The 27,887-nt window shown below is 37.8% G+C and overlaps 1 protein-coding gene across 1 annotated transcript; it reads right to left on the reverse strand.

The window, feature by feature from the left end:
• Window positions 1-3,452: 3,452 nt before the first annotated feature.
• ARMC1 (armadillo repeat containing 1) lies at window positions 3,453-27,363 on the reverse strand. Its single transcript, XM_081116381.1, has 7 exons — window positions 27,154-27,363; window positions 23,321-23,541; window positions 17,679-17,770; window positions 8,562-8,751; window positions 5,444-5,560; window positions 5,287-5,361; window positions 3,453-4,258 (listed from the first exon to the last, which is right to left on the reverse strand). The coding sequence occupies exons 2-7, from the start codon at window positions 23,501-23,503 to the stop codon at window positions 4,067-4,069; spliced, it is 849 nt and encodes a 282-aa protein (XP_080972507.1). The 5' UTR covers window positions 23,504-23,541; window positions 27,154-27,363; the 3' UTR covers window positions 3,453-4,066.
• Window positions 27,364-27,887: the final 524 nt, after the last annotated feature.

Raw genomic sequence — 27,887 nt, forward strand, 5'->3', positions numbered from 1 at the left:
CCACTGCCCAATTTTGCTCCCTCTGGGTAACTGGAATATTTCTGTTTGCAAATTACTCATTGAGTATTATTTTTAATGTGTCCTAATAAACTATCCTCCCACCTAAAATGTTTAAACATGAGAAAATGGGTATTTACACAACTTACATTTTCACATTCAACTCCAGAGCAAAGATCTGGAGGGTGGGACAAATATGGAATATTTTGGGTTATAATAAATAGACAAGCTAAATAAGCAGACTGTTTTGGTAACAATGAGATATACAACTGTGCCTCACACATAAAGTCTGTAATAATGCTACAGAATGCATGAAAGACTACGCTGGGGGCTAAACTCTCATTTTTGGTGCTAAACAGTCCAATCTAATCCAAATGCCTGTTGACATTACAGCAGAAAATGACAAAAACAGTTCAGATTAATCTAATAGATTAGAATGTGGCTAGTCTAGAATAGTAGCCAATTTCTGGCCCATAGACATGTTTTATGTGGCTCAGATAGTGTTTTAAAGGTCTGGGACAGCCACAAAGTCCAGAAGCTCTGCATGTGAAAACCCCACAATCCGAGTGAGGAAAAGATGGTTCCCTCTTTAGATGGGCCAGGTGCTCTCCATGTTTTCCTTATGTTGTGGCCTAACCAGGCCTACTTCTTTCATGGACCTAATTTTTCAGGTCCCCAGAGTCCTTGACTGCTAACAGATTCTACTTAGTTAAGACTCTAGACATGATTCAGAGGGAAGGATCTGGACTAGAATGGTGGTGGTAGGACACACAACCAAGGGACCTAAGATGCAAGCTGCCTTGTGAGGGTGTATAGTCTGGGAAGCCGACTGCCAGGGTTTGAGTCCTGGCTTCACCACTACCGAGCTCTATGACCTGGGACTGAGTTACCTAATTTCCGTGTCTCATTTTTCCCCCCATCTATATAATGGGATGTAACAGCATCTACCTCATAGTTAAGGACAGTGCGTGGCACAGAATTAGTGGTCTATTTTTTAATATAAGAGTGCCTACCATGAGCTTGGTTCTAAGATAAATAAAAACTCACAGTTTACATTTGACACAGCAAAGGAAAGGGAGCCATCAAAGATGGCAACAGTACAATGGAGATTTAGAAGTTACATACTGAAAGCTAACTGAAATCCTGACAACAGATGACTTCTATAAGGGACATTTAGATAAAAATCAAATAGCTGAGAACTAAGCCTCAAAAAACAGTCCCTCTGACTGGATACAGAAAGATGAGCAGTCAGATAAAGTGCAATTAGAAAGGTACAGTGTCTCACTTGAGAATTAAGGACAAGAAGAGAATCATGTCAAACTTCCAGTAACAATAATTCCATCTTACACTTGTAAATTTTTAGTTTTCAAATTATTCATGATGATCCCACTGGATTCTAAAAATGACCCATGAAGCAGAGGGGTTATCTCCATTTTACTAATGTAGAAAAACCTTAGAGGTTAAATTATTACCTAAGATTAAGTAGCTGGTAAGTTATAAAATAGAAAACCGAAACCACCACTATATATATAAAATATTCTCCTGTAACAATTCTATAAGAATCAGGACAGTATAAGTTAATCTTAACTTCATTCAGTGGAGCAAGTATTATGATCCTCTGCCACTTTTTAAAATATAAAAACTAAATGACAAATGAAAAAAACAATAAAGTGAATAAATCAGAAATAAACATGCCCCCTCCCCCCAAAATAGTACAATCTGACATTTTCCTGTGTGCCCATTTTAATTAGTATCTTCTATTTATTTTTAGTGATTAAAAACAAATTATTCATTCAGTCTCTTAAAAAAATATCCGAGTGCTAGCTACTAGCCAGGTACAGTTACATACGCTCTTGGTTCTCAAAGAGCTAAGTAGGGGAAAAACACTGGTAAATATAATTTCAATCTAATGTGATAAATGCTATGATGAGTATATGTAAAGAGACAACTGATCCAAAGCCAGGAGGAGGCAGGTGTGGTGCTGGGAAGAAGATGAATGGAAGGTGCATGGGAATTAGTCGGGTAATGCACCTGCAGGGAGCTAGAAGGTGCCAGGCAGTGTGAATACAAACAGGCTTTTTAAGAGTACTCAATCATGCTTATTTCACAGAAATGCAATATCCATTCAATTTTAATTATGTTACCTTTTATTATTTTACAATATATTTCAAAAAATGCCATTACAGTTGCCTTAACTGCCCTATAAGACCTGGAAACAAAAGAACACTTAGAATTAGAACACACGAACACCAAGCTGTAATACCTACTTGTATTGAACCATTGCTACCAAAGGGATGTAGTTTTTTAAATAGCAGATGTGTGGCAATGCAAAATAAAACACAAACTTGTTAAAACAGAACAGTAAACTTTGTTTTAATGGCTATAGAAAGGAGGTGGTTTTGTTTTCTTTTTTCAACACATCTGGTTCTGGCAGCAAGCTGTATTATGCATTTAAAGCAATACACGCCCTGAATGCTTATATTTTCATTTGTGCGAGTCACCCAACTCAGAGTCCAGACACCTGAAAACTATCATTCTCAACACCCTCAATACCCCTCCCTCCAGAAGGTCACAATGTTCAAGATTCTTGTTGGTGAAGCATTTTACAATAATTTTTCTCCAGTAACACTGGATGCTTTTCATTATCTCTAAAAGAGAAGTAATGAAAATGCAAGAAAACCCTCCAGGGTCCAATTTTCACTTCACATTCTCCAAGTAATAAAATAGCAGCTCTACATGTAGATGAAAAAGAATTTCAATTTCTTCCTATTAGTTTTTAATCGTATTGGCATTAAAACTTATCTGGATTTAGTTGGAATTCCAAAAGGAAAATTTTAGTTGCCAAATATTTCAGAAATGCAATAAAGCATTACATATATGTAATTAGCTCTTATCTACAAAAAATATATATGTATATATATTTATATTTATTTATCTTACCTTCACTGAAGTTTTTTTTTTCTGGCTGGACATGAAACACAAAATTAAGTAGACCAATGCTGGCTCTATTTCTTTATAAGCATTAATTTGAGTACTTTTTCCATTCAATTCGACTGCAAATTCATAATAAATTCACAAAAGGCAATACAAGGAAACACCTACTGAATAGCCACCTGCCAAGCAATTGATGTGTTAAGGTTAGACTCTACCAAATGGTATACGATATTACAGGCATCCAATTTTTGTTTTCTTTTCCAAGTTTGTCAGTTCTTTACTATTTTTTTTTCTCACAGGAGATAGTGTGTAATCACAAAATAAGGCCTAGAGACCACTAACAGTTGCTCCCAATATTATGGTGGCTGTAACTCTCAAGAGCTGATATAAACCAAACAGAACAGCAGTCAAACTACATTTGGTCACATTCAGTCTCCACAGCACTTTGCTGACATACATGTTTCCCTCTCTCAAATGATTGTGTATTAATTATATTAAAATGACAACAAATAAGATTGCAATGTTTTTGTAGAATTGTATTTTTAGGGGACTGCTACATTCAAATGAATATATTTTAATTCACAAAATGTCATTAGTAATGACCTTTCTATAAACATGGTTGGCAAAATTAAAAAAGGCACAAAAGGGGAACAATGAGAAATACTTCCAACTCTCAGTAGAGTACCAAAGCGAGTATCTTTCATGAAGAAAAGCAGAGGAAAACATTCCGTAATTCATGCACAACTTGAGCTAAGAAAACTTCTCTTCAGATAGGTCCCGAGGCCGGAGGGGAAAATGAGTTTTCCTATCAAGTGCTTCGTGTAAAATAAAATGTAAAGCTGCACATATGTTTGGTTTAACTGTGGACCCATGTTTTTTAAAAAATGAGGCAATTAAACAAAGGAAAACAAAACCAAAATACCTTCATAAACAAAGCAACTCCCCCTGTAGCCTCTGTCCTTTTTAACACTTAGTGGGGCAAAATGTCCGATAAAATGTAAAACGCAGCATACGCAATCATGTAATCTAAAAACTTTTCATGATAACTTATTGCAAATTGCACTTGACAGTTCACCATGACAATGGAAAACTGGCCCCTTGTTCATTCACACAGTCCTTGCACCCCAAATTGAAGTCACCAGTAAAACGACCTGGATAAAAAGTTTGCGGCTGTGCTCAGCCAGCTAGCCCCACCCTCTGGGTGGGAGCCGACCCTTGACACTGCTTTGTCCTGCTCTTTGGTGGGGCTCTCATCCTCAGGAAGGTAGTCAGGCAGCTCTGTGTTCTGTTCTACTTCCACAGCCATATCCTGGAATGGGACCAGCATCTGACACAGAGAATGTGTGAACAGTTAGTGCAAAACCAATGTAATTGATAGATGTGTGTCAGAAGTGAAAGGACAACTTTCTCCTCATTTTAATCACCACAGTATTTATTTTCAGGGGCTGTATTCCTTTGAAAATGTCCCTCCTACATAAAGGTAAACCCATTTTCTGAGCATTGTGTAAGCACAGAAAGGCAGAATTACAAGAATAAATGTTCAACCTCTGTCTACTTCAAGATGACAGGGTAAGGCAGAAAAGGGGAAGGAGATTAATAAGTGCAAACTTCCAGTTACAAAGTAAGTCATGGGAAGTAATGTATAGCACAGGGAAGAGATCAATAATATCACAACTGTGTATGGTGACAATTCTTAGACTTCCTGTGGATAGCACTTTGTAAAGTATATAAATGTCCAATCGCTGTGTTGTACACCTGACACAAATATAGTACTGTATGTCAACTATAATTAAAAACAAATTTCTAAAAATTTAAAAATAAATAAAGAAGATAAAAGCAAGCATCTGGCCACTGGGTGGGCCTCTGGAGAGCCAATGACCCTCCTTTTTATGGCAACTCAAACGAGCCGAAGCCATGTAGATTCATTTCCCTATCACAAAGCTGGTGGAAAGAGCAACAACAGGCAAAGGTTTTCACTATGTGTATTTGCCTAAGAGGGGGACTGCAGTTTTACTTTTTGGATTGGCAAGACTAATTAAGGTTAGAAAGTATTTAAAGACCAATCACAGAAACCACATCTCCTTTATTTCCATATATCAGCAAGACTTCTCCACTGAAAGAAGGGTCTGAAATTCACAAAATATAACATATATAAAAAGAGACTGAAATCCACAAAAGATCTTTCTAAATTTCTAAAAAGAGTTAACTGCTATCCAAGAAACATTGAGATATTCTGGCCCAACCCCATTCCTATATACTTGGCAACTATTAGTCTAAAACCAGTGGCAATCTGCTGGCCGTAAAGAACAACCTAGAGTCGCAGTTAGGTATAAAAAAACTACATAAAGCTTTTACCTCTTCTCCACTTTCACTTTTCACAACTTGCTGAGCCTTCATCACCTTGGTCGATGCTATCGCGGATGCCAAAGCCTAGGCCAGGATAAAAAGGGACAAACTTGAACTCAGATTTGTTACCTGGAAACTCAAGCATATCAGTATTTAAAATACTAACCTCTGCTTTCAAATCTGAACGGATTCGCACCACACATCTTTGAACAGCCATTTGAAAAGTAAAGCTAATAACGCCTTTAATTTTTAACAAAGCCTCTTCACATAGATTTCTCCGAGACTGAAAAAGTAAAAGCAAACTGTTACTAAAATTGACAAAATAATAAAAGGGAATAAATCAACTGAAACCACTAGTCGTTACAAATGGGAGGGTGGGCACCATGGGGAACAAATGTCCCTATTTCAGTTCTACCATCTCAGATGTGAGGGCACAGGGAGGGTGGTGCTTAGTCAAGTTTATTAAATTTTACAAGACCAACAGAATTGTATTCCCTGCTAGATTTTTTCAAGCTCATTACTAATATTTAGTTTTGATAATTTTAACAAGAAGTTAGCCAATGTTAATTTAAATCTTAAGGCAAAAAGTGCTGAAAAGCAGAGGTTCCTCTCACTCAAGGGTGGGCAAACTAGAGTCCGCCAGTTTTCTTTCTAAATCAAGTTTTACTGGAATGCAGCTGCACCCATGTGTTTACATAATGTCTGAGCTAGTTTCATTCTACAGCACAGTTAGTAGTTATAACAGAGACCACATGCCCTGAAAAAACTAAAATATTTCCTATATGGCCCTTTAAAGAAAAGGTTTGCTACCCCTGCTGTGTTGCTTAAAAATCTCTAGGGATAAATTCTAATAAATTAAAGTTAGAATCAGTGAGCATTCAGTGTTTGACTCACTGTTTTTTAAAGCACTTGGTATTTATAAATATCACCACATTCTTCATTAATGGCATTCTCAATGGGTACCCACTGCGGTCTCAAGGGCTATCAATATCCTCTTCTTGGTTCTCATTTTCCTCTGACAGCACAATGTAACATACACCTTTCAATGCTTCTTTGACTCCTAATAATACACTACCCTGGTCTTCTACTTACAGCACTGATTATTCCAACTCTTGTCTCGTCTTACCTCCAAGATCCAATGTCTAAAACTAAGGGATTTTCTTTCTACTTTGCCCCTCAGTGGACTATTCTCATCACTTTCACACAGAGAAACACAGACATATTCCAGCATGATTTTATTTTCATTTGTCTACTGCTACATCCACTTAGGTATCAAGTAGTCATCTCAAAACAAGATCCAAAGAGATGGATTAAACAGTAACTAGTTTCCCCTCATCCCTCCCTCCACCTCCAGCCCACATATCTCAATTTTCCTGTTTCTGTATTGAGACCAGGTTCTGATTCAGTACTTCTGAGGGGACAGAAATCTGCAATTGACCCCAAGTCTCTGGATCACACCCTAAGATGCACTTCCTTCAACTTACGCAATTCGTTCTTCTCTTCTATTAAATAAAATCAGTCTTCACACTTATCCCCACTTCCTTCAAAACAACTCATATCCTTTCTATCTCCCTGTTTAAACCATTTTTTCACTACTCCCTACTACATTTCAGTACTCCTCAGGCAAGGACCTGGGATATGGTGGCACATGGCAGTGCACAGACCTGCAGGGGCTCATCAAGAGCACTGTTTCTTTTTACAAGACAAAAGGTTGTACACGTACACAGATGCATGGTGACGATGGTTGCAGAACATTATGAATGTATTTAGTACCATTGAACTCTACACTTAAAAATGGTTAAAATGGTAAAGTTTATGCTATGTATATTTTACAGTTAAAAATTTAAAAAAATTTTGCTCTGGCCAGGTGGCTCAGTTGGTTAGAGCGTGGTCTCCATACACCAAGTTTGCAGGTTCAATCCCTGATCAGGGCACAAAGAATCAACCAGGGAATGCATAAATAAGTGGAACAACAAATTGATGTTTCTCTCTTTCTCACAAATCAATAAATTTTTAAATATTTTGAAAAAATTTAAAAATATAGATTTAATGTAATAACAATGTATTCTGGGACTCATAGCATATGCAGGAAGAAAACATAGCAATAGCGCAAAGGCTGAGCTAAGGGAAATTAAAGTATAGCGTTATGTCTTATACTATGTGTGAAGTGATGTAGAGTAGCCCCTACTTATCCTCAATTTTGCTTTCTGTGGTTTCAGTTACCCTCAGTCAACTGTGATTCAGAAATATTAAATGGAAAACTCCAGAAATAAACAATCCATAAGTTTTAAATTGCACACCATTCTGGGTAGTGTAATGAAATTTCATGCCATCCTATCCCCACACACACAAATAATTCATCCCTTTGTCCAGCGTTTCCATGCTGTAAACGTTACCTGCCTATTAGTTACTTAGTAGTCCTCTTGGTTATCAGATCAAATGTCACCCAGTATCACAGTGCTTGTGTTGAAGTAACATTTATTTTACTCAATAATGGCCCCAAAGCACAAGAGTAATGAGGCTGGCAATTCAGATATGCCAAAGATAAGCCATAAAGTGCTTCCTGTAAGTGAAAAGGTGTGCATGGATATATAGGAAAAACACAGCATATATAGGGTTCCGGACTATCCATGGTTTCAGGCACCCACTGGGGGTCTTGGAACTTATACCCTGCAGACAAGGAAGAACTACTGTAATAATAATTGAAGCTAGACTGTGACAGTTAAAGATATAAAAATAAACCCTAAGTCAACAAAGGGAGGGAGGGAGGGAGGGAGGGAGGGAGGGAGGGAGGGAGGGAGGGAGGGAGGGAGGGAGGGAGGGAGGGAGGGAGGGAAAAATGGGGCAATCTTGGCAAATATTCCATGTGCACTTGAAAAGAATGATTATTATCTTGCTGTTGGGAGGGGTATTCTATAAATACCAATTAGGTTAAGTTGGTTATTAGTGTTGAGTCTTCTATGTCCTTACTGATTTTCTGTATAGTTGTTCTATTAACTGAGTGGTTCTCATATCTTTAGCTCTAACTGTAGATTTGTCTATTTCTCTTTGCACTTGTCAGTTTTTGCTTCATGTATTTTGAAGTTCTAGTGTTAAGGCATAAATATTTAAAATTGTTATGTCCTCTGATTAACCCCTTTAGCACAAAATGCTCCCCTTTATCAGTATAAAATACTAATATTGGGACTTCCTAAAGATTGTTAGCAGGTGACACTGAGGAAACTATTTCGTTAACATGATTTCTCTTTCTCATCTTATGAACCATGTGTTTATAAAAGTCTTACCGTATCATCAAGACCATCTATATGTAAAACCACTGTTTTGGCACGTTTGTTTGTAGTTCCCAGAAAAAACTGAGCTTTCCTTCGACGTGAATTCATTTCATTGAAACTATCACTATCTGCCATATTGGAAGCTTGAAGAATGTCATAGATTTCAGAGGCCAGAAGCTTTGTTTCTCCTGGAGTTGTAGTCCTTGAAAAGAAACAGATAAGTTATAAATCAGTATAATCACTTCTACTGATTCTGTAATTTTATTCCTCAAGTTTGAAAAGCCTTGTTTTCTTCATTCTGGCTTGTTCAATTTAAAATACCAGTGAATCCTAGAGTCATCTGTAATGTAGAAAAAGCGTCTAATCTATAACAAAGTCTTCTCATTTCATTCTAAACCCATGGTTCATTGAGATTCAAAACTCATCATCACTACAGTGGTATAAAAGCACACTTAATTGAAATCATTAATTAAGTAGGAAATCAACTAAAAAGATCAAGCTATAACAAGTCCCTGGATTAACACTAACATTCAACTCGCAATTTGAAAGTAACCTGACCTTCAAGAAAATACAACAGGAGAAAACAAATTAGATCGTTCATATTAAAGTTACCTCAATAGAGACTTCTTAGTAAATCCAAACTGATTGTTTCTTAATTTGCATTTTTACATATCTTTCACAGAGTATGTATCATAAAACCACAATTCAGACAAAAGTTTTCATTCTTAAACTTTTAAATCCTGTATAGCTCCTCACATAAACACTTGTGCCATGCTGTCCAACAGCACTTTCTACACTGAAGAAATATTCTGTACCAGCACTGTCCACTCACATGTGGCTATTGAGCACTTGAAGGCTCAGCTCAACCACCATCTTCTTTATGAAGCCTCCCCACCCCAACATGCCATTCATCCCTCTGCATTCAAAGTACTGTATATACTTTACTATTGATTTTAATTTTCTATTTCTTTCTCTTCAAGAATAGGGGTGTATTCTCTCTGTACCTTCCACAAAGCCTAATGAACTTTTTTGCAATCCATTTGTTTATTGAATGAGCAGAAATACTTCAATTTCTAACTAAAAAGACACATTCTAGCTATAAAGACCTTCAATTCCAGGAGTGCAACCTGGCAATTTTCTGGGCCCTCAATTTATTATACCAGGTGCTTTTTGAGCCACTGTTGACCACAGAGATCAATTGCTTTGAATGATTTTGGCTCTGTATTGCAGGAAGCTATGAAAAAGACTATTTTTTTAGGAGATGTCTCAGCACCTTTCTGATGGCTGTTTTACAGTTTATTGAAAAGGTCACTGCAGTTCTGAGATATTTTAAATACTGCCAACCACAAGTTGTAAAGTGTATGAGGACACTGGCTAGAGGCACTCATGAATTTAAGAGGAAAAAACTACCTGAGTAACTATTTTCCCAATTCTCCCAAGGATGGTATAGAACTAGAACCATTCCAGATTCATGGGAGAGAAGATAATCTGTATATCTAATGGAGTCCTTAGGCTTGAGGGCTTAATTCTATCACAAGCCCGTTCTAGTGGATTCCATATTAGTAGCAACAGAGGGGAGAAATGGCCATTTGTTAATAAAAACAATTTGCAAAGGTGAGACATGTGCATTCATGATTGTCCGTACAGCTACAGACTACTCACACTAACTTTAAATTTAAAAGCCGAAGATTTACACAAAAATATACTTCATCTATAGAGTTACACAAGCTATGCCTACTTAGGTAAACAAAGCACTTAAGATGATTAGCAAAAATAGATAAATGAAATAAATACTCCTACCACCACCATTATTAACTTCCTTACTCCACAGTTCCAAAGTTTCATCATTTTCATATAGTAATAACATTCCTTTTGAAGATTTTCAATTTCTAGCTACTCAAAACCAAAAGATTTTAAAGGATAACATAATCAAATCAACATGATGGTCTAATTGTTATTTCAAGTATGTTCTTCTGGTATACTCACAGGACTCAATTGTATTGCTACCATTTCTATGAAACAGTTAGAATATCTCTATTTATAGACCCATAACTCCCTTAAAAGGAAGTAAAATTTTTTCTTAGGCAAAAAGAAATTAACAAAATCATGTAAGCAAAATGAATTACAAACCAAGTTACTTCTTGACCTACTTACTACATGAAGTATCACAAATATCAATGCATCTTGCTAATCAACAAATCAATTATAAATAATTATTTCCCTAGTTTAAAAATATGCTTTTAAAGCCAAAAAACCAAAAATAATCCAAGAGTACTTTCAGGTTCAAAAGCTATCTTAGTCTTTTTTTAATAAGCCAAAATTATTGTTCAAATACAATGATTCAAAACATTCAAGCAGAAAAAGTCTAGAGTTATATGGTACATTTGGCCATAAATGTTAGAGAGAATGTATAATTAAATAAGTATTAATTGCCCTAATCTTCCTAGGCAGGTGAAAATTGAGAGCTGATTAATGACCTGGATTTAGTTCAGTCTTTAAAATCTGACATCAGAAAAAAAGACTATCTTGAAAGGCTCCTTCATCTAGTAATTGTAATTTTGCTCTCAGTAATTTACTATTCCATAATGAAGTATACTGACTCCTCACCACTTTTCCTAATTAGTTATCTATATTGAAAAAGTTCAAAATGTTATTCATAAAACACAAGTAAAAGGTGAACTTTGATCTTTATTATATAGAAAAAATAATTTTCATTCTGAATATAGTATTTCCTTATTGTCATAAACAGCAATTCAGTCTAATCCTAGATGCTGCTAATAACATTTTATATTGTCCATAAAGGCCAGTTAAGACTTCCATATACTTCATGAAGAGGCAGGATAGTAAGCACCTAGGAAAATTCCTTGACAAGTGGAATGGGGAAACTGAGATAGACAGCTGAACAAACTGGCCGACCAATTTACAGCCAAATACAGAAGGTCACCAGGCCGGAAAGTCAAGAGTGCCTAGGAATGGGCAAAACTGGTGCCACCTCACCCCCAGGACGGCCTTTCCTCCCCTGGCATATCCCTGGTCATAGGACCCTCCCCTGATGTTTCTCCCTAGGTTTCAGTTGTATATCTGCTCCAGGCCCAGAAAAGCAGCAAAAACAGGCAGGCGACACCAGGAACAGCTGCAATGACTAATGACCCCCTGCCCCAGTACTGACCAATCAGTGGAGACCACAACCCTGAAAGGATACACCTGGAAAAGCTAATGAATATTCTATTGAGATCTCCCCTAAAATCCCCATCTTTAGAAAGCAGATAAAACCCCTCAAGACAAAAGAGCCAGTGTGAGCCCTTAGGGCACCCCCACTCAAATCTCCTTTTCAAGTGGACTTTCTTTCTCCTAAACTTTAAGGGTCCCCACAAGACTTAGCTCGTCTCGGAATAACCCCTTGAACATGTCTCCAAGGCCCCCTTTTCTCCGACTTTCCAGTGGGCTGAGAACAGCCCCACCTTGACTCAGTTCTTTCCCATAACCTTTCTAGAGAGCCAAAGCAGCCCTGCCTAGTCTCTCTCCTGTTGCTTCTTCTATCCCAGGTCCTTCCTTGTTTCACTGTCCCTAGCTTTAATAAACATACTCTCAAAATCACCTGGACTTCTGTTGTGACATCTTCCCTGCATGAAGTCAAGAATCCACGTACTACCAGCCCACGGTAGACCCACTCCGAGCCCATCCCCCTTTCCTGTAACAATGAAAGCAATGAATATACATGTTATTTTACTGTTAGAAACTTACCATCATCTTTTTTAAAACTCCACAATGTTTCCTTTAGGAATTGGCTTTGCATTTTTTTCCTGTTATTTGCTAAGAAAAAGTCTTCTTGTTAACATTTATGCAACCCAGAAAATCATCCCTCATCTTTTAACACAAAACAATCCTATCTTAAAAACTGTTCTAAGCCCAACCGGGCATGGCTCAGTGGTTGAGCATCAACCCAGGAGCCAGGAGATCGAGGTTCAATTCCTGGTCAGGGAACGTGCCCAGGTTTTGGGCTCGATCCCCAGTGGGATCGTGCAGGAGGAGCTAATCAATGACTCTCTCACCACTGATGTTTCTCTTTCTCTCTTTCTCTCTCTCTCTCTCTCTCTCCCCCTTCCTCTCCCTTTAAAATCAATAAAGATGTATTTAAAAGAGAAGTGTTCTAAACAGCTCTGTTTAGGTAACAATGAAGTCCAAGGCATGGAAACGATGATCCCTGAGCCAAAGCCTATTAATTTACATATTATCTATAGCTGCTTTGACCTACAAGGGCAGAACTGAGTACTGTAGTTGCAACAGAGATTGTCTAGCAAAGCCAAAAATATTTACTATCTGCCTTTTTACAGAAAAAAATTTGCCAGCCTCTGTACTAAATAATTACAAAAATAGACGCTGAAGAAAACTACAAAGAACATGAAACGTAACTGCAGCCATTTAGAATGATGTTTCAGTAAAATGGTTATATGGAAGAGTGTTCCAGATATATTAAGTAAACTACAGCTATCCCTCAAACATTGTTTCATTCAATATTGTTTTGTTATAACGTTGATGACATGCCACAGGAACTTAACTCATTTTTATCAATTAGCCTAAGGTAAAACTGGTTGTTATACATGGATATTAAAAGAGGACTTACTATACTACTATTATCTTTTATATGATAGGTTGACATTAGACTTCTCAAAACAACATAAAAATCAAGGCAAAATGAAACATCATTTTCAAGAATCTCAAGAAAACAAAAGGCAAGCCAAAGATCCAGTCTAGTTATCCTTTAAGTATCAAGGTTACTGAAAAGTTTTAAATATGAAGGAACCCAAGGAAGATTTGAGCCTTCCTTGAGCAATCTCACAGACAATGAGCTTCGACCAACCAATAAATGACAGGGAGAATATGAGCCAAAGGACAGATGATGAACATTTTAAATATTTAACTGTACATCTAACTTTAAAACAAAGGTGGAAAAGAGAATGAAAGAATATATAAATGTTCTGACAAAGTAGAAGTAATGCAACTTTTAAAAAGAAAGGAGAAGGGAAAGGAAAAGAGGAAAGTAGAAAAGCTCAGTGACTATGGAACACATAATAGGTGGGAGTCAAAAGATTACCATTAAAAACCAACAAGACAGTGGAAGTTTAAGAAAACAAGTCAACTGAGAACATTTTTTTTAATCCTCACCTGAGGATATTTTTCCATTGCTTTTCAGAGAGAATGGAAGGGGAGGGGGGAAAGAGAGAGGGAAACATCGATGTGAGACAGGTTGTCCTGCATGTGCCCCAACCAGGGCCAGGGCCAGGGCCAGGGACTGAGACTGCAACAGAGGTAACATGCTCTTAGCTGTGACCCTTGAGTACGAGAGCCGATGCTCTAACCACTGAGCAAAATCAGCTAGGGCTGAGAACATTTTTTAAAAGTACAAAGGCAACCACTATCACAATAGGACAAATCTAAGTACCAGAAGGAATTTTCAAAATAAAAGAAGAAAACATCATGCAGAGAAACACAACTAGTTTAACATAATATACGTGGTAAGTACAACAAAAATTAGTTAAAATGAAATACATCAGTCAATAAATGAAAATGGACTTAGCTCACCAACTGAAAGAAAAGGATTTTCAATTTGGCTCACAAAGCAAGACACAGTTAAAACAAAGTGATTCAGAAATAAAGGAATGGGCAAATGTAGAAACAATGAGAACAGGGGTTGCATGCTGATAAAGAATTCCAGCCCCAAATCCAAGCAGTAAACATGACAAAGGGCACTTTTTTTAATCCTAAAAGACACACTTCACAATAAATATATATATAAATCATGAATATATATGTACTAAATAATATCATGTATGGAAAGAGAATGATAAAGTTCAACGGTAAAGCAAATGTTAAGATGTTAAAATTTAGAGAATCTAGACATAGGGTATTTAGGTATAGTTGTACTGCTTTTACAACTTTTCTGTAAGTCTGTTATCATATATGTAAATGAAAAGATAAATGGCATTATGGGTTTTCTTCCTTTTTTGTATTTTTTAGTTTTTACACATACTGCATACCTATAATATTTTTTTAATTTATTTATTGACTTGAGAGAGAGAGAGGGAGAGCACGAGAAAGAGAAACACTGATTTGTTGTTCCACCTATCCGTGTGTTCATTTCTTGATTCCCATATGTGCCCTGATTGGGGATCGAACCCAAAACCTTGGAGTTCGGGAAGGATGCTCTAACCGCTCAGATACCTGGCCAGGGCCTAAAATGACATTCTAAAAAGTAAAAGAACAGCCCAGCTGGCATGGCTCAGCGGTTGAACACTGACCTATGGTCTAGGTGATCGTGGTTTGATTCCCGGTCAGGGCATCTGCCTGGCGATGCCGGCTCAATCTCCAGTAGGGGGAGTACAGGAGGCAACCGATCAATGACTGTCTCATCACTGATGTTTCTCTCTTTCTCTCTCCCCCTCTTCCTTCCTCTCTCTGAAATCAATATATACATACTTAAGAAAAAGAAAAAAAAAAGACACAGAAAAGAGGCATAAAGAAACGAAAGCACACACTTTTCATCCAAGATTTTAACAAGACTAGACCACCATATATTACGGCACTGTTTCAAAATCTAGAATTTTAGGAAGTTCTCCAGATGAAATAAGATATTTTAAAGTTGTGATGCCACATTTTATTAAAGGGGTTTTTGTTTATAGTATATTTCATGTTAGTTATTCCAAGCACTTTTATAAAATGCATCTTTTGTCAGAAGTATTACTCCTGAAGTACCAATTAACAAATGTCTTAAACTGGGTTCAGATGTTCTCCTAAATTGGCATTTTGAAAATTCTCTTCACATAGGGATCCAGACTAAAAATAAAATGTAAAATGGTTCTAATCTCTAATGACAAGACTTTACTTATGGAAGACATTAAAATTAGGACATAATGCTAGATTTAGCATGAGTGACAGAGAACTTCAAGTTCTCTTCACAATTAAAGAACTGAAAGCAAGAGTGACTTTGTAGTGAATCCAACTGTTGATCTGTAAGCCCCAATTTGACCTCAACGCAAGTAAAACCTGCTGTTGAATAACACGTTAAAAATCTCAGCAACATTCTGTAGCTAAACATAATACGGTGATTAAAGGGCGAAAATTTTAGTACGCAGAATTTTCCCTATTTTACAAAATATTCTTCTCTTCTTCCCACGTGAAGAATAACCTCTACTCTCCCTACCTACTTCTGCTTTTTGGTTCCACTTTGATCACTGCCAAATGGAAAGTTTCTCTCCAAAGCAGTATCCCTTCACAACAGATTTCCTTTGTTCTGTGGCTCTTTCTGGGATATAGGAAGATCTTTGTTATACTTCCTTAGTTGCACAGTTCCAGAGAATCACAGCTAAATCTCCCGCTAATTCAGTACACTTACAGAGAGATCCTGTAGGAATCCCATCCTGACTTGCTGGCTGTCATGGAACAGCCACATCAAAGAAAACAAATCTAACCCTAGCCGATTGCTCAGTGGTTACAGCATCAGTCTATAGATAGAAGGGTCCTGGGTTCGATTCCGACCAAGGGCATGTACCTTGGTTGCATGCTCGATCCCCAGCCCTAAGGGGTGCGTGGAGGAGACAACTAATCGCTGTGTCTCTCTTACACTGACGTTTCTCTCTCTTTCTCCTTTCCTCTCTCTAAAATCAATTTTAAAAATAGTTAACTACATGGCATTAAAGCATACTAGGAACAAAAATAACACTACCTTGTATTTTACACACTTTAGAATTTACTAAGCATTTCTACAGATACTATCTTGTTGGATTCTCAATTACTCTGCAGCTGTTACTTCAGGCTTATAAAGAAACTCATGGGCAAAAAAATTATTTGTCTCAAGTCAGAACTGGAATCCAAATTTTTACTAATGGAATTGACCTCAAACCACAGGCAATATTAATGCAGTTGATAGCAGTCATTATTTTGTTAATTCCTAACCAATCACCTGAATAAAAAGGAAGACTTCAGTCTTCATTTTGTCATTAGCAAAGATCAAAGCACCAAAGAATCAGTCTATCAGGCAGGTAACCCCATGAAAACAAATATTTAAGTAATCTCTAAAAACTGAGATTAATAAAATAAAATTTATCCAGAAGCCAAGAACACTAAGAAAAAAACAAACAAAACACTGCCTTGGAGGTGAATTTAGATGATTCTTCACTGATATAACTTGTATTTGGCAATTACAGGACTTCTGTGACCACTCAAGCCAAAGAATCAGCAAGATAAGTTTTTTAAAATCAAATTAAATTAAGTGATTACTTATTATAGTTTTAAAGGCAGTAATCTCTTATATAAGATACAGAATAAACTAAGATAAAGCCTCAGAAAGCTTACCTTTTTCCTTCCAGACAGAGTAGAAATATCAAAACACTGAATCTTCAATTTCTAGCCTCTACAAAGAAATCAGCAAGGCCTAAGAAAGGAGTAAACCAGACATCCCCAGAGGCAACACAGCTGAAGGACCACAGATAAAGTAACAGCCTCTCAGTATTTTCCTCACCCATGAAACTATTATCTGTCAAACCTACCTACCTTAAAAAGTTGTAAATAACAAAATAAAACAATGGATATGAAAATCTTAGTAAGATGAGAGGTACAATTAAAAACCACCCATCAGCTAAAATGCAAATTAAATAGTTCTATGTCTCTGAGAGTCCTCTCAATGATACTCAGGAAAATATCACCAAAAGCCCTTTTTTGCCAGGATACTGATAAAGGTTCTTTTCAGTAAGATTGGGATGAAGTTAACAAAAGAATTTTGTACTACACTAGAACACTACATATTTTCAAATGTGATTAGTCACCTGTGTTGCTCTACTAACAATTCACTTTACTTTATAAAAGTTTACACAAGGTAAGAGTATCTTTTTTTAAAAAATACTCGTAAGTACAAGGTTTATCAACATTTTAAAATAAAATTTGAACATTTTCATAAGGACTATTATTAAAACATATATTTAAGAAGAATAAGAATATTGACCATCAGAGTATTTTTGGACATATAACCTGTATTAGAATAAAAACTTCAGTAAAATTATATATTAACAATCAGTACACATTTAACAAGAAGAGCCACATTTCTACTGCATTGGGAAACAGTAATGTACTTACTTCTGTATAACATTTTGCAAGCTTAGCATCATACCCAGTTCTCCCTTCATCTTTTCTCTGTTAGCACGGCATTCTGCCAAGTATCGAAGAGCCTACAGCAGAAACAGTAATACATTAATTCACATGTCCAGACTATTCAAATTTAAACCCACTAACTTACTGCAAGAGAAAACAGGTTTTTGTTTTTAGAATCAATTGTTTTTGAAGTGTTTAGAAACTCTTTTTAAAATGTGATCATCAGAGCAGTCCCCTCCGGGAGAAATGATCCTTTGAGCTGAAGTAGCTGATTCTGCTCTTTGAAATGAAGGTTCCTAACTCATCTGCAAAGTCAAAATTAGGTTGTTCTAGTTTTATTTTCACCACTTCATCTTGTCAAGGATACAAGGAACTATATTACATTTATTAATTTCAGGGAAAGTCCCTATAGCCATCATTTCCCCAGATCCTTTTCACATATGAATTAGAATAAACTGCTGAGGGGGACAAATCATACAACCACCTTTATGGCATCAACTGCTTCTAGTTTTACAATTCACCTTCAAAATGTCTTTTACTGAAAAACAAAAGATGAACTCACCTCACAAATTTCTACTTTCTGAGTTCAATTTTACTAGGGTGCTTTCCTCTTAAAATTTAAAGTACATTTTGCGAGTATTTCCTTCACATGCCTATTCTTTAGGGATTTCATTAGCTGTTGTACATACCCCATAGTCTCTCATCATTCACCAGACTTTGGTACATGATTTTCAGGATAATACTTCTGTGAATTACACCATCCAAAACTCTGCCATCTCAGTCTACTGACCTTCACATTTTCTACTGGTCCTCTACACTCCATTTCCAAAGTGCCCAGTCTTTACTGAAAACAATACCATCAAGGAACCACAAATTCAACAACCTCTCTGACAACAATCTCCTATCCTTTCTGCAACTTCTCATACCTTGACTTTTCACTTCAGTCCATAAAGGATTAAGAGCCATGGGAACTGCTGTCCCTCCATAAAAAACTAATAGCCAGGACAAGAGGCAGCATAGAATTGTAATCTCTGAGTGAAGAGAAATGACAAGCTAGGCTGGCGTCGCTCAGTGTCTGGCATTCAACCTATGAACCAGGAGGTCACAGTTCAATTCCCAGTCAGGGAACATGCCAGTTTCTCACTGGATCCCCAGTGTGGGACCTGTAGACCAGGAGGCTTGATCCCTAGTGGGGGGCCTGCAGGAAACAGCTGATCAATGACTCTCTCTCATCACTGATGTTTCTATTTCTCTTTCCCTCTCCCATCCTCTCTGTGAAATCAGTAAAAACAAATTAAAAAAAAAAAAAAAGACAAAGTGGGCCCCACAATTGCCCCATCTTACTGCTTTGGAGGCAGTTTTCAGGATGTAGCACAGGCAGGGGGAACCCAAATGGAGCCCACTGGCCTTACTGAGTTAGGGGGTCAGAGATCAGAGTTGGGGCAGTTGGGGTGGTGCAATATAATAATAAATAAATATTTGGTCTCTGATTCCTAGCACAAAGCTCCTAAAACATTTGGAATTTTCTGGGTGGCAGGAGTGCCTTGTTGTCACTAAGGAAGAGAACAAAAACTCCTGGACACAGAAATTCAGAGTTTCTGAACTGGTGACTACATCTACCTGCCAGGAGGGTGGTGTACTCCAACTCCACAGGGACAGAGTTCCTGTGCTCAGGACCCTTCCAGACCTTCCCCTATGTACCTGTTCATGTGTATCCTTTATAATAAACTAATGAACATAAATAAACATAAATTTCCTGAGTTCTGTGAGCCATTCTATAAAATTATCAAACCTGGGGAAGGGGTCATTGTAACATCCAATTTATAGTTGCTCAGTTAAAAATATGGGTGACCTGATACTTGCAACTGGCCTTTGAAGGGAGGGCCATCTTGTGGGATTGAGCCTTAAACCTGGGGAGTTTAACAACTCCAGGTAGTTAGTGTCAGAACTGAACTGGATTGTTGAATACCCAGCTGGTGTCCACAGAGGATCAGAGGACTGGTGTCAGAAAACACTCCAGGGGGATAGAATTTGCAAAACAGAATAACAGAGAGGAGGGATCTCCACAGCACAGGCACTCACTCAAGAGATCTTTTGAGGGGACCTCCAAGAATCTTTGGTCCAATACTGGCTTGCACATGCTTGGGGGTAAATGATCACCAGAAAGTAGGGAAAACAATGCCTGAAGCTCGCTCTAGCTGGGAAGAGTTTGTGATACCACCAGCCAGACGTGAAAAGACCTCACATGTATTGAGGAATCAGGAAATTCTCAGAAGAGCCTCCCCTTAGTAGTGGTGATATCATAGAATACAGGCTGCTTTAGACTCTACAAAGCTTCAAAGCGAGCCTTAAAGAGATCAAATTCATTCCAAGTAACTTAACTCAACCCAGAACAAAGTACAAGAACATTTATAGGGATACCAAAAAAACCCCCAAACCCAAAACCATAAAATTTGCAATGTCTGACATCTGATTAAAAATTACCAGGTATAGCCTTGGCTGGGTGGCTCAGCTGGTTGAAGCATTGTCCCGTATACTAAAAAGGTTGTGGGTTTGATGCCCAGATGAGGGTTCGATCCATGGTCGGGGCGTGTATAGGAGGCAACTGATCGATGTTCCTCTCTCACATCAATGTTTCTCTCCCCCACCTTCCTCTCTCTCTAAAATCAATGAAAACCTATGCTCAGGTGAGAATTAAAAAAAAAAATTATCAGGCATGAAAAGCCAGAAAATATGACCCATAACCAAAGGAAAAATAAAAACAGACTTGCATATGACAGAGATGGAATTAGAAAATAAGAGAAAACTAGAAAACATAATAGGTATTACAAATATGTTCCATATATGCTCAAGGGTGAGTAGGAACACATGAGCATGGTGAGGAAAAAACGGCAGATATTTAAAAGACCCAAATGTAACTTCTAGAAGACAAAAACATACTATCTGAAATGAAAAGCACACTGGATAGGATTAACAGCAATTTAGACACTACAGAAAAAAAGATCAGTGAAATTTAAAATGTAGCAATGGAAACTATACAAAATGAAGTATTCAGAGGGGGGAAAAAAGACTTAAATAAAAGAGAAGCAGTGCAACAGTGACCTGTGGGACAACACGAAAAATCTAACACACATTTAAGTGAAGTTCCAGAAGAGTTAGAGGAAGGAGTTAGAAAAAAGTTGAAAAAATAATAAATGACAATTTTCCAAAATTTATGAAAATTATAAACCCATAGGCCCAAGAAGCTCAACAAATTCCAAGCAAAAGAAAACCATTGATTTCAAGCACATCATAATCATTTGCTGAAAACCAATGACAAACTCACAGAAGCCAGAAAAAGGCATTATATAGAATGGAACAAAGGTTAAAAATTACGGGAATCTTATTAGAAATCATATGGACCAGACAAGAAACATCTTTTAAAGTCCTGGAGAGCTCTAGCCAGTTTTGCTAAGTGGTCAGAACATCAGCTCTCGGACTGAAGGGTCCCAGGTTCAATTCCAGCCAAGCGCACATACCTCAGTTACAGGCTCAATCCCTGCCCCGGTAGGAAGGTATGTGTGAGGCAACCAATCAGTATGTCTCTCTCACATCAATGTTTCTCCCTCCCTCTCTCCCTCACTCTCTCTGAAAAGCAATAGAAAAAATATCTTCAGGCAAGGATTAAAAAATAAAATAATAATAAAATAATAAAATAAAATAAAATAAAATAAAATAAAATAAAATAAAATAAAATAAAATAAAATAAAATAAAATAAAATAAAATAAAATAAAATAAAATAAAATAAAAAATAAAGTCCTGTAGAAAAAGTACACCTACAGCAAACCTGCAATACAGAAAGTGTTGAAGTTCTTCGGGCAGAATAAAAAGGACACCAGCAGAAATGTGAAGAGATATGAAAGACTGAATGATACCAGAAATAGTTAAGTAAGAAGATAAGTATAAAGTACATTTGATTTTTAAAATGTTAATCTCTTTAAAAGATAACTGTTTAAAGCAAAAAAATACTGTAGAGTTTTTAACATATGTAGAAGTAAAGAGTATGACAAAAAATAGCACAAAGGATGGATGGAGGAAATGGAAACATACTGCTGTATGCTTCTAACATTATACATGACGTGCATGATTTACTTAAAGGCAGACTAAGTGGTAAGTTAAAGATGCATGTTGTAAACCTAGAAGCACCACACACAAAAATTAAAATAAAAAAAGGGTAAAGCCAGTAAGCCAACAGTGAGGATAAAATGAAATTATACAAACACCACACATACTCTTCAACCTCTTTAGTAAACTTCACCTCTACTGGTCCCGCTACCTCTCCCTTAGCCCTGTCCCTCTGACTTGACTTCCCTTCCTATTCAGCCTGGCAGCTACAGTCTATCATTTCAACCACTCTTGCCAAAATCCTCCACTCCCTCGCTTGGTCGTCCTGTCCAACTTACAGGATGAAGAATCAACCCCGAACAAATCCAACTAGCTGGCTCTCTCAGAGCCTATAGTAGACCTGAAGAGGAGTGAAAAGGAGTTCCACAGGCCTTGAGCATCATATCAATTCAGGGTTACCAAACTAATCAGCCCCTCCACACTTGCAAACAATCTCACCACTCTCAGCAACCTCTTCCGTTGTATGTAAGAACTATGAGAGCCTTTTCCTCAGACTTCTTCCACTGTGGCAACCCCTTGCCTTCTGAATTTAAACAGGTTCAAGTCTAGTCTCTCTCTTTTTTTAATTCCTCCCAAGTCCCTGTCTAAAGACCAGCACTCTCTCTCTTCTCATCTTCACTGCAATTTGTACTGAAAAGGGACCAAAACTAGGGACCATGAAACTTCCCTGTTTATTGCCACTGTTCATTTATATCAATGTCTGTTAAACTTCATTCTTTGGAACTAAAATAGGAAATCTGTCTTATGTCGTATGATTTTCAAAAGTATTTTTCTGTATGAACTTGTAAAATTATACTAAATGGGAATTTCTCATAGGTCCTTAAGGACAACGATTTTTAAATTTTCTACATTAATTTTCTTTTAAACCTTTTGTTATGGAAGTTTGAGAAGGCACAAAAGTAGAGAGAGTGACCTCCATGTACCCATCATCCAGATTCAATAATTATCAACCACTTGGCAATCTTGTTTCATCTACCTCCCCTGCTGGTAAACCACATTGAAGTATTCTATAGCATATCTCAGAGAACATATAATTTCATTTGTAAATACTTTAGTACATCTGGGGAATAGGTAAAGAGTAGAGTTTCTTTCTGAGGTGGTAAAATGTTCTAAAACTGATTGTGGTGATGGTTGCACAACTCTGCGGAATATACTAAAAACCACTGAATTGTACACAGTAAATAGGTGAACTGTATGGTGTGATTTAGATCTTAATAAAACTTTTACAAAATAAAAACAAAACAATTAAGTGCCTTTTTGAGTGTCCATCTGTACTGATATGACAAAATGCATGTAGCATGCTGCCATTTCTGTCAGAGGACTAGTCACATGCATATATATTTGCATATACAGAAATACAGACTTACTATTAACTTATTAGCATGTCATCTAACACTTCTTCAAATTCTCCTTAATTGCAAAATTACAACACTGAAGACTGAAATTACTAAAGGCAACTTACGAGCAAAGCCGAGTGGACAACAGGGGGGTTGGGATGGTCCATAAATAAAATAAGGCCAGGCAGACATCCCTGATCCTGGACAATGGCTCTTCTATTTAATGGATCTGCCGCCAGATCCCGTAGCTGGTTAACTACCGATAGGGCATCAGGTTCTTCATTCATGGTGGAGGAGGAGGAATTCATCTTCTACTCCACACACATGAACAAAATCTTCTTAAATTCTGTAGAAAGAAAGAGTTTGCAAAATTAGTTCTAAGCTGCTGAAGGATATTATGGCATTTGTTAAACAATCAGGATTACAACACCTTTAGAAAGAAACAGATGAATCTAAATCACAAAAAAGAACTGGCAATTCCAAAGTTTAAGTAAAATGAACATAAGCAGCTGACTAAAAAAGAATCGTTATTTATGTGCGCACAATGTTTAAAGAACATATGTCATCTTCAATATTCCAATAAATTCCTTTCAGCAATACATATTTTAACACTAAAGCACCACAATAAACAAGATCTTTACAGTTCAAGCTGTGACCTTCGCTATACTTGTCAAACTGTAGCACTGCCAGTGCTTTTTTCTTCAGAACATTTCTGGAGCCTAAGTCCCACCTCAGGGAAAAGCAGCTAGCTGACAGCTTTTTTTCTTATTCATCTATGAACAAAACCCAGCAAAGTGAGTCTACAAAGATAAAATCCACTAGGAAAAAGGAAAGAGTCAAAGAAGGCTGTGAACAAAGAAACCAAGAAGGGTGTCTCTTGCTGGGCCTTAGGCCAGTGGAGTTTGAGAGGTCACAGTGAATGTGAACTAAATCTAAGCACACCTGTCCATCTCTGAGTGTACCACGTTCAGAAGAATGAAACAGAATTTGGTTGATTCACTTGACAGATAAGTAAACAGCCATAGAGAAGTTAAATAATTTGCCACAGGGGACGAAAGTTAGTATAGTATAGAACTGGGCTAAAATCTTATTTACTAGCTCCTAAACTGATCAGCAGTCTTTCCACTTCCCATACAATTCTTTTAAATTCAGCGGTCCTTCCACTTTCATTCCAATTCTTTTAAATTCCCATACAATTCCATAAAAGTGAACAGGACATTTTAGAAAATGTAACACGCTAAACATACAAAAGCGAAAGAAACAAAATACTTCAAAATAATCTTCATATAAGCAGAAAGTTAAAAATAACTTCAATTAATCAAGTTATACAATACATACTGCTTATTAGGAAGAATATAAAAGTATAAATACTTTCCACAAATTAATAAGTTTAATGCTAATTTCAATAACATTGCTAACTGGGGGAGGGTGTTGGAGACAAAATTATAACTCTAGAAAGGCTATTAAAGATATTTTGTAGCCGGTGTGGCTCGGTGGGTTGGGTGTCATTCTGTGCACCAAGGGGTTGACGGTTTGATTCTGTCAGGGCGCATGCCCGGGATGCAGACTCAATCCCTGGTAGGGAGTGTGCAGAAGGCAGCCATTGATGCTTTGCTCTCACATCGATGTTTCTCTCTCTCCCTCTCCCTTCCTCTCCCTGTGAAATTAATACAATATAGTTTTTAAAAAATGTATTTTGGCATTCATTCTCTCTTACCCTCTCTTATTCCCAAATTTGGCAGACCTCAAAAAATTTTTAAATCACCTTTTAAATTCATTGAACTGAGCAATTTTATAGCAACCAATGAACCATAATGTAAGGGGGGAAAAAACACCTTCTTTTCTCTTCCCTTCTTTTATAATGAGTACTGCATTAGGTTCAAAAAAAAAATAAGCTTGCTTTCCAGTTGCATTTTTCACTTAGAATACTAATGCCAAGGTGTGGACCTGGATAGCCTACAAGAGAATAAACTGGAATTATAATTAAAATAAAGATTCCAAGGTCCAACCCCAAGCCTAAAAAGAATCCTTGGAGGTAGGGCCCAAGACTTATTTTAATAAGCACATCAGGTGATTCCGGGTGAAAATAAGAACCATTAAAACTTTATGTTGGTCTGCCCAGCCAGTGTGGCTCCTCAGTGGTTGAATGTCAACCCATGAACCAGGAGGTCATATGGATTCCTGGTCAAGGCACATGCCCAGGTTTCGGGCTGGATCCCCAGTAGGGGGCCTCCAGGAAGCAGCCGATCAGTGACTCTCTCATCATTTATGTTTCTCTCTTTCTCCCTCTCTCTGAAATCAATTAAAAAAAAAAAAAAAGTATTAAAAACTTTGTGTTGGTCTATAAACGCCATGTCTTTTTAACATGGCTATGAACACCTGAATAAAACCCTGAACACTATAACTCTACAGGACACTTTCTTTAATTACTGAGCAACATGAGAGTAAGTGAATTTGGAACTAGGTTTCAGGGTTGTTGTTTTTTACCAAATAACCAAATTAACAGCCTGGAAAAGCCACCAGTAATAGGAAATCTACCCCCTTCTTCCAAAGAAACTGATTGGAATCTCTTAATCAATGGAACAAAATTGTGTGGGGAGATTTGTGCACAGATTGTGTATGAGTAAACAAAAAGTTCTTGAAATTTTATTTAACTGTCAGCAGTAGCGCTTAACATTTCTTTTGTCTCAGCTTTTTTTTTAAGACCAGCACCTGATGTCTTACAAGCTAATTTTGAATTACTAAATATTTGTGTATAGTTTAAGATTTTTGGATGCAAAGCTAAAATTGCCAATACAGACATATTTAACTTTTTAAACATCGTATCACTAGCAAATGAAAAAAATGTAAAAACCAAACAAACAAAAAAACTTTCTCTGTCTTTTTAATTCCAGTCTTATTAGAACACAAATGTATATACTACATAACCTTTTATATTCTCTTTTGTTTGGTTCAATTTGGACAAATCATTGTAAGACAATGGATACTCCCCACACTTTAACAAGCACTCTGATCACCTAAGAGATCTTGTCAAAAAGTAGATTCTGTTTTAGTAGGTGGGGTGAGACCTGAAATTCGGTATTTCCAACAAGCTTCCAGGGGAGGGCTATGCTAGTGAGACGCTAGGAGTGAGGTGATAGATGTGAGACACCTGGAACTGAGCAGGTGTCTCATTTTGTTTCTTTCAGCCAAGATTTATGATTCGACTCAAAGAATTATTAAGCTCGCATACAGTCAGTTAAGCGAGTTTTTGAAAGATAACGTAAGCACTGAGATCAGATCTGGTTTTCTCCTTACTAGCAACTAAGAGTAACTCTTTGAGAAGTTGAGTCTCCTTCCAGCCTCAGTTTCCTCACCAAAAAAATCCTGTCCAATTCAAAGAAAATTAAAACTTAAGATGATATAAGAGTACCGGCAAATAGTAAACAATAACAATACTTGATCCTGTGGGGACTTCTATTCCCCCGGGTCCGGGGGAATGCCCTGCTCCGCCCTCGCATATCCGTACACTACCTCGAAAGGAGTTGCTAACAGCACGAATCCTCTCAAGAACGGTTTTCAAAATACAAAGATGTGAACACTGGTCTCTCCTGAATGAAGCCAAACGTAACCAAGTCATTCTGCTCTTAGTGCAGTCATGCAGGTGCACAAAAACTAAAAGAAAGTTACTCAAGAACCACCTGCAGAGAGGAAGTGAGGTGACACCTATCAGTAATGGTGGGGTTTGTAAACATCGGACGTGCGGGGGACGGAGAGGAAGTGAATAAACCCAACATTCTCGCAGGACGCATGGGAGCGGGGCGCTTTCCTGGGCCCGGAGGGCGCACTGCTGGGTGCTGATAAGCAGCAGGCAGAGCGAGCGCCCCGGCCCGAGCCCCTTCGCCGACTCGGTGCTGGGTCCGCTCTCCGCGGCCTTCCCGGCCCCGCCGCTTTGTCCGCCGCCCCGGACCCTACATACCGCTCCAAAGCTTCAGGAGTCCGGAGCCTGCTGCACCATCAGGGCAACGCCAAGGGGTGAGGTAGAGGGACCCGGAGGCGTGGAGCCAGTCCCTCCGTTCGCAGCCGCGGCCTCCGAGGCAGGGGACTTTATCTAGGAGTCAAAGAGCGAGGGCGCCAGCGGAAAAAGGTTCTACAGGCTCTCCCCCATGACCCTGAAACCTCCGTCGGTGCTGGCCTCTGATTGGCTGATACCCTTGCAACGCGAAGAGTAGACGTCCAATCCGCGAAGACTTTCTTGTACTAAAGCGTTCATTGGTGACCAAGGGAAATGCACTCAGTGCTGAAAGGAAGGGTCCAATGAGAACCAGGAACCTGGATTGGACTAAACGCCTCTCCGTCCACTAATCTCGATTCCGGCTGAGACATCTTCGCGTTTTCCCGACTACAATTCCCAGCCTTCCAGCGGTGGCGTTTCTCTGCTCCTGCGCTCAGAAATTCAAACTGAACGTGTTTGTTGTTGATTTTCTCCAGCAACTCTTTTAGTTCTAATAAAGCAGTTTCATAATGTTTCATTCGCTTTTGTGAGTTTTAATTCATAATATTTAAAATTTATCTGAGATTTTCCAAAAACACTAGCACTATGTTAGGCATTGGACTTCGTTCATTTCTTGCTAATGTCCACTGTCTTAGCAGCGCGAAGTCCTTTGATTCCTCTGTAAGTGAATTTAAAAACCAAACGTTAACTTTCGCTCA

The sequence above is a fragment of the Miniopterus schreibersii genome (genome assembly GCF_964146895.1).
Source record: "Miniopterus schreibersii genome assembly, chromosome: 17".
Lineage (NCBI taxonomy): Eukaryota > Metazoa > Chordata > Mammalia > Chiroptera > Miniopteridae > Miniopterus > Miniopterus schreibersii.

Coding starts and splice junctions, on each gene's coding strand:
- ARMC1 (XM_081116381.1), bottom strand. CDS start 23,503: ATGAATTCCTCCTCCTCCACCATGAATGAAGAACCTGATGCCCTATCG. Junction 8,752..17,678: donor TTGCAAAATGTTATACAGAA/GTAAGTACATTA, acceptor TTTCTTTTCAAG/GACTACAACTCCAGGAGAAA. Junction 4,259..5,286: donor AAAGTGAAAGTGGAGAAGAG/GTAAAAGCTTTA, acceptor TCTCTGTGTCAG/ATGCTGGTCCCATTCCAGGA.